We start from the raw sequence: 6,133 nt of genomic DNA, 5'->3' as shown, positions 1-6,133 counted from the left end.
TTGCCACCAGACACAGGACAGAGGGAAAGGCAAACCGAACAGGCAAATAACTGCTTGTCTTCGTAAAGATGAAGTACACGAGAGGATAGGCAGATCTGTGAGGGCACAGGCAATGAGTTCATGGTAATTTCTTGCCTAACAATAATAGTCACTATTGCGTAAATGCCTATGTTTTCAGTCACCTATGCAAGGAGCTTTCTATAGGCTATTTCCAACCCACAGAACTCCATAGGTAGGGGGTATTGGCTTCCACTTTGTAAGAGAAGGAACCGAGGCTCAGCAAAATGAGGTAACTTTTCTCCATGACACATTTAGTAAGTGGAAGAATATTTTACATGCAGAAGTTACAAACACAGGCTGGGGTCGAATTCTGGCTTTGCTACTTACAGGCTATGTGACCCTGGGCAAGAAGTATGTATTGTCATTATGTCCTAGTTTCCTTGCCTGTAACGTGGAGATGATGCCTCGCAGGGTCATTGTGAAGAGTGAGCGGGACCTCTCTCTCTGCAGGCCCTTCATTGGCAGGCCTGCGGGGAAGGAAGTGAACTAGGTACGAAAGTAAATTACTGAGCCCTCTGGAGAGTCTGTATTTTCGTGGTATTCAGAAAATGGGACTTTTTGCTAAAAAAAACAAAAACAAAAAAGTTGTTAAGGATTCAATGTCATCTGGCCTCACGATGCTGCCAGGTAGTACTATTCTTCATGCAGTTTGCTGAGTCAGGCTCTTGTCCTCAGAAATCCTTGGGGAAGGGCCTTCCAGTAGCATCCTGACCTCATGTAGCATATCCTGCCCCTTCCTGGCATTTTCTTCCAACATGTACCCTTGGTCCTGCCTTGCCGTCCTCTAGAACCACCATCATCACGTTGTCTAGGACAGCTGGTTACCATCGCGACCCAACACCTCTGCAGTCGGTTAGTAAATTCCAAGTGGTCACATCCTCCCTGGGACCGGCAATCCCAGCTTCCTTGCTTGCAGAACCACAGAGGGTGGGAAGGATGGTGCTAGTGGCTCCTGGTGTGAAGAGGGGAGCCCAGTCTTCAACCTGTAAATGGGTGTCTTCTGCGCTGCCTGGGGGCCCTGTGTGGTAGCACACGTTGTGACGTGTGACAGGATTCAGGAGGGTTGGCTCTGCACTGGTGACGAGATCACCAGGGTGTAAAACATGTCTTTCCACCTGCAAGAGGAGGAAGCTCCTCAGGTGCAGCCAGACCCTCCTCCAAAGCAGAAATCACTGCTCTCCGCAGGTGCTCCGAAGCAGAGATAGTGGTATAATTTGACATTCCCCTTTCTTTGGAGAAGAGATCCCAGGTATAATAGCCATTTTCAAAAGTCAGGGAGGCGAAGTGCAGCCGAAGACAGGAGGAGGGGGGCCTGAACTTCAACTCAGAGGAGAGAGCCTGCTGGTTATGTACACAGGCAGCCTTTCCCATTTTTAAATCTCCGCTGAATTCTCTTTCTGAAAACAGCCAGTTTTGCAGCCTCTAATTTTCTTCTCTGTGCTCTGCTTAGCATCAAGTCATCTCCCTTTGTGATTAAATAACCTCTTGAGGTGTGTTTGTTGCTTGATGGGACTAAGTGTGCAGGTCCTTTCCTCTTTACTGTGGCCCGTCATTTGCCTGCCACCTAGGGACAGTGTGACGATGGCATCATCACAAAGTACTCGCAGTGATCTTACTGCGGCCCCATGTGCTGCACGGGCTCCACGGCGAGGATCTTGGGGAGGCTGCTTTCATCCCAGGTCCCCAAAGCTATGATTATCTATCTTGGTTTCAGGAGCAAAAGTGCTTAATATAACCTTAAGAGCTACCTCACTTGTGAAAAGCCATTTCTTTGGGTGTGATGGACAAAATCTCCTAGGAGGATTTCCTTTCTTACATGGTCCAGAAATTGTCTGCCTCTGATTCCTTAAAGAACATGTGTTTTATCCCTTCCCACTTTGCTCAGATTTAACCCACATGACAGCACAGTCAACTCTCTCAAGATGGAGCCCGGTGATATGTTTGTGTAGCACCTTGTAATTCCTGAAGCACCTCTACCTCTAAAATGTCATTTGATCTTCACAGCAATGTAGGAAAATAGGTTGGGCCAGTACTATTCTACCTTTTCTCTTAAAGCTCAGAGAGGTTGAGTGACTTGCCCAAAGTCACAGAGCTGCCAGACAGTAGGGTAGGACCGTAAGTCTTTGGAACTTTGGTCTGGGACTCTTGGCCTTCACTGTACCGTACAGGTCCTGCCTCCTCCCCTAAAATGGTCAGGTATGAGTGTACTGAGAAGTGGAAGAGTCATGTCACTTACTGGACTTTTCACAGAGGGACTTGGGGGTCCAGAGGTGGCCGTGATGAAAGTGCAAGGGGGCAGTTTTGGGGGCATGAGAGAAATGCAAGGTGGACTAGGGCAATGTCGGTATTTGTGAGAGTTCAGTGCCCAAACAGATCCCCCTCACACACAGAACGGGAGACCAAAGCATCATTCAATGGGCTGGAGGAGAGCATCAGGTGATGCTCCCAGGAGTGATTCCCTGGACTGTACAGAACTCCCTGCTGGGGGAGCCCCCACCCACCACGGGGTGCACTGGATTCCAGAGCCTGTGCCACAGGGCCAGGCCAGGCCTCAGGAGGCTGCCACCGCGGATGCCACTGCAGCTGTCTCTGGCACTCCAGGGCTGGAAAACAGATGCTGAAATGCCACAGTTGAAAGCCTGATGTTTCTAGCATGTTGGCAGCAGAAAGCAGCAAAAGGGGAAGGAAGGGAATTAGGTTGGCAGAGCACAGTTCCCTTCTTGAAGCGCTGCTTACAAGGGGGTCCTGGGACACATGGCCTTAAGCTGGCTGGAGGCCAGCCACTGCAGATGAGAAGGGACATTACAAGGAGAGTGTGATGAACGCTGAGCAGGTCAATGCAGTTCCCACCATGGGAGCCACCTGATACCCACTCTCTCCTTACCAATGAAAACCTACTCCAGCCCAGCACTCTGAAAACCAGTATTCAGTTAGAGTGGATATTTTAAAAAGTCTTTATTAGCACAGGAACAAACCAGAGCACACGGTCATGTGTTTGCACAGACACCACGTCTCTCAAGAATCCTCGATGTGCTTCGCCGTAGAGTTGAGAATTTCCATCCCATGGAGCTCTCTCAGTTGAGCAGCAAACCTGTCAGAACCAGAAGACAAGCTCCAGGACACACATGTGCAGAGCTGGAGGCCACAGAGCGAGGCCCTCAGGTAGATCTGGCTGGGAGGGTGGAAAGGGGCCAGGCTGTGGCCCCGGAAGCCCTCAGGGAGGCCCACAAGACACTGTTAACACTCTTGCTGCGAGTGGCAGGTATGACAAGCTGACCCGATGGACCCTGCTCATGGAAACTTCTGAGCAGGCTGCCACTTTGAGCTTATGCCAGCCAAAGCGCGTTGCTATCTGGGGGAGGCAGATTCCACCCATTCCTCCCATTTGAGCAATCAGAACTTGAAGGGGCTTTAGATGTCATCCACAGCAACCCTCTCATTCTACAGAGGATTTAGAGGCACGGGGCGGTGAAGGAAGGAGTGAGGCGGGCCAGAGACCCTCTCTGCCAGGGGAGCCACCCCATCTATGCCGGGGCCCCAGCATGCAGCCACAGGGGGGCGCCTTCCAGGAGCACGAATGACTCAGTGTTTCAGTGCATCAGAACAGGACCCGAGCAGAACCAGAGGGTGAACCAGAGAGAAGCAATGCACACAGTTAAAGAAAAGGTCTCTTGCCCTGGCAGGTCCACCTCTCATTTTAGTTTTCTCCAGCACAAGAATGTTACCTTCCCTGGACATTCTCCCATAGGCTTAGGCCCTGGGAGAAACAAAAATGAAGCGAGAAATCAAACTTTTTCTGGAAAAGTAGAGGAGAAGGAGAGAGCAGAGGTGGTGTGGGAGGGGAGGAGGTGAAAGAGGAGGACAGAGGCTGGAGAATGGGGAAGTGGAATAAAGAGGAGCAACGGCAGTGCGCACACGGAGCAACTCCCTGTCAGACAGAAAAAGGCTTCCCCCTCGGATGGAGCCTGAGGGCTCCCCAGTTCCCTCAGGGAAGTGGGCTTCTCCCTGAGAGGCACTATTGGGGCCCAACACCTGTCTTTCTGGAAGGCAGCAGGACTCCAGGCTCCCCACAGGGCTCTGTGGGGCAGAGTCCCAGCCACAGCACGACGCCCTGGCCGGCCCTGGCCTGCTCATTCTGAAATGTGACCAACAAGGCCACCCCAGCACACCTCGGCTCAGCCGTGCACAGCTTCCCCAGAGCGATCCCTGCGTTCAGCTGCACGGCTGTCTTCTGCGCATCGCTGCCCGCGAGCTTTAACAAGACCTGCACGATGTCCGTTTTCAGCAGGGTGGACGCCGCCTGCGGCACCTCCATGCAGTTCCCCAGGCAGAGGGCGGCGTTGCCCACCAGAACCTCATCCTCTGAGCTGAGCAGTGTCATCAGAATACTGAACTCTGCAGGGAGGGAGAACAGGCATCTGTCCCTCTAAATCCCAAACAGGAGGCTGGCAAAGGGACATGAGATACGCAAGGAGTTGTCAGTGGACACTGAGCTACCCCAGGAATTCTGAGAAAGGGCATGACACTCCCTCATTATGAAAAAATTTATTGAGTGCTACCAGCTCCCTGCTGTGTCTGACTTACCTCAGAGGCTGGGCAGTGCCCGGCACAACACATGCTGTGTGGATGAACACCATGTGGAAGTAGGTCTTTATAGACCCTGGTCTTCACCTCTAGTCTCCACCTGATAGCCCCTGAGTGCAAGGCCATGGGCCTCCGCCTTGGACTGCAGGGCAAGCCACAGGGCTCAGAAGACTCCTGCCTGCATGGAGGGGCCCACTCAGTTCCCTTCCATGCATTCCAGACAGGGTGTTATGGAGACCATCAGCAGGCTGCCTGGGCTGGGAACCCTGCCACCGATGATTGCAGCCAATTTCAGTTACAAGACTAAAGCTAGGCTCAGAATATGATTATCCTCCTTGTTCACTGAAAGTTGAAGCTGTTTCTGCCCCTTACCCAGGTGAAAGAAGAGAACGCATGTTAGGTCAGTCAAAGCGAATGCTTTAGAAACATTTTCAATTTAACCTGATGAGAGGAGGTAGCTCTCAGCTTTGACCCTCTTACCTGGGAACTGTTCTGCAGCTGGGGCTCCAGCCTGGGCTCACTACCTGTGCACAGCCGAAGGCTAACGGAATGCTTTCAGAGCTGGAGACGAAATGACATCCTACACAGTAAACACTGCTGAAGTCTGGGCCAGGTTTGTGGCATTTTCTAAGTCTCTCCTCACTGCTCACCTGCAGTTCCCTTTGCAGCTTTAAGGATGGCCTAACCTCTGCGATGTGGGCTCTGTTTAATGAAAGTGTCACTTACTTTTATCTAGTCTTATCACTTCCTCTCTTGCCTCGTGATAACTATTGGTGCAGATGGCTAGTGTCTTCACAGCATAACGTGATGCAGTCTGGCCTCCCGCCTAGATTTGTGAATGAAATTAGAAAAATACAATCAATCCTAGGACCGTTCTTGGCCAGAAACCACACTGAGCAGCTGGAATTGGGCTTGCGACTTCTGGAACTTCCAAAGCAGAGTCCCACTGAGAGTGCACGCACCTCCCACGCAGCAGGCCAGGTCCCTGCTGGAGGCAGGGTCACTCACACCCTCTCTAACACAGCCCACCCCCAGCATGCAGGCCGGTCATGCACACCTGAATATTACCTGTGGAAGGCTTTATGAGAGGGGCTGAGAAGAGAAAGATGCTGTCAACTGACAGATTGACCAAAAAGTAAGGGAAGGCCCCCAGTTCATTTCACCATTTGAGAAGGAGGGCTTACTGCCAAGACCATCAGGCCTGCATGGAGAACATCAGGACCCCAGATAATTTTAAGAGGCAACAACTGTCAAATCATGACCCACAAAGTCACCGCATGCCAGGTCTTTAAAGTGCATGCGTGTGTGCACACAGCAGCCTCTGGCAGCTTGGCGCGAGTTACGCAGCACAAAAGACAGTCGCCATCTCAGGAGCAGCTCAAACTCAGGCTCACTGTCCTGCCTGCTCCGTATCTCCTGGGACCCAGCAGCAGCCCCAGCCCACAACAAAGCATACTTCTCGGCCCCACACAGCCTGGAGTTTTATGAG

The 6,133-nt window shown here is 51.8% G+C and overlaps 1 protein-coding gene across 5 annotated transcripts in view; it reads right to left on the bottom strand.

The window, feature by feature from the left end:
- Positions 1-2,984: 2,984 nt before the first annotated feature.
- Positions 2,985-6,133, bottom strand: part of TTC12 (tetratricopeptide repeat domain 12) — a 46,664-nt gene continuing 43,515 nt past the window's right edge. For 4 of the 5 annotated variants that reach the window (XM_037065629.1, XM_037065628.1, XM_037065627.1 and 1 more), the window contains 3 exons: positions 5,371-5,470; positions 4,230-4,455; positions 2,985-3,151 (listed from right to left, as the gene is read on the bottom strand). In XM_037065629.1, coding sequence (XP_036921524.1) covers positions 3,076-3,151; positions 4,230-4,455; positions 5,371-5,470 — 402 coding nt within the window. In that variant the 3' untranslated portion in view covers positions 2,985-3,075. Of the gene's footprint in view, positions 3,152-4,229; positions 4,506-5,370; positions 5,471-6,133 lie in introns of those variants that run through there. The other variant, XM_037065631.1, reaches the window with a different exon arrangement.

The sequence above is a fragment of the Sturnira hondurensis genome, unplaced genomic scaffold (genome assembly GCF_014824575.4).
Source record: "Sturnira hondurensis isolate 20B ecotype Veracruz unplaced genomic scaffold, ASM1482457v3 Scaffold0015793, whole genome shotgun sequence".
NCBI classification, from domain to species: Eukaryota; Metazoa; Chordata; class Mammalia; order Chiroptera; family Phyllostomidae; genus Sturnira; species Sturnira hondurensis.
Note: the sequence above shows the minus strand (reverse complement) of the source record. Positions and strands in the feature narration are given on the sequence as shown.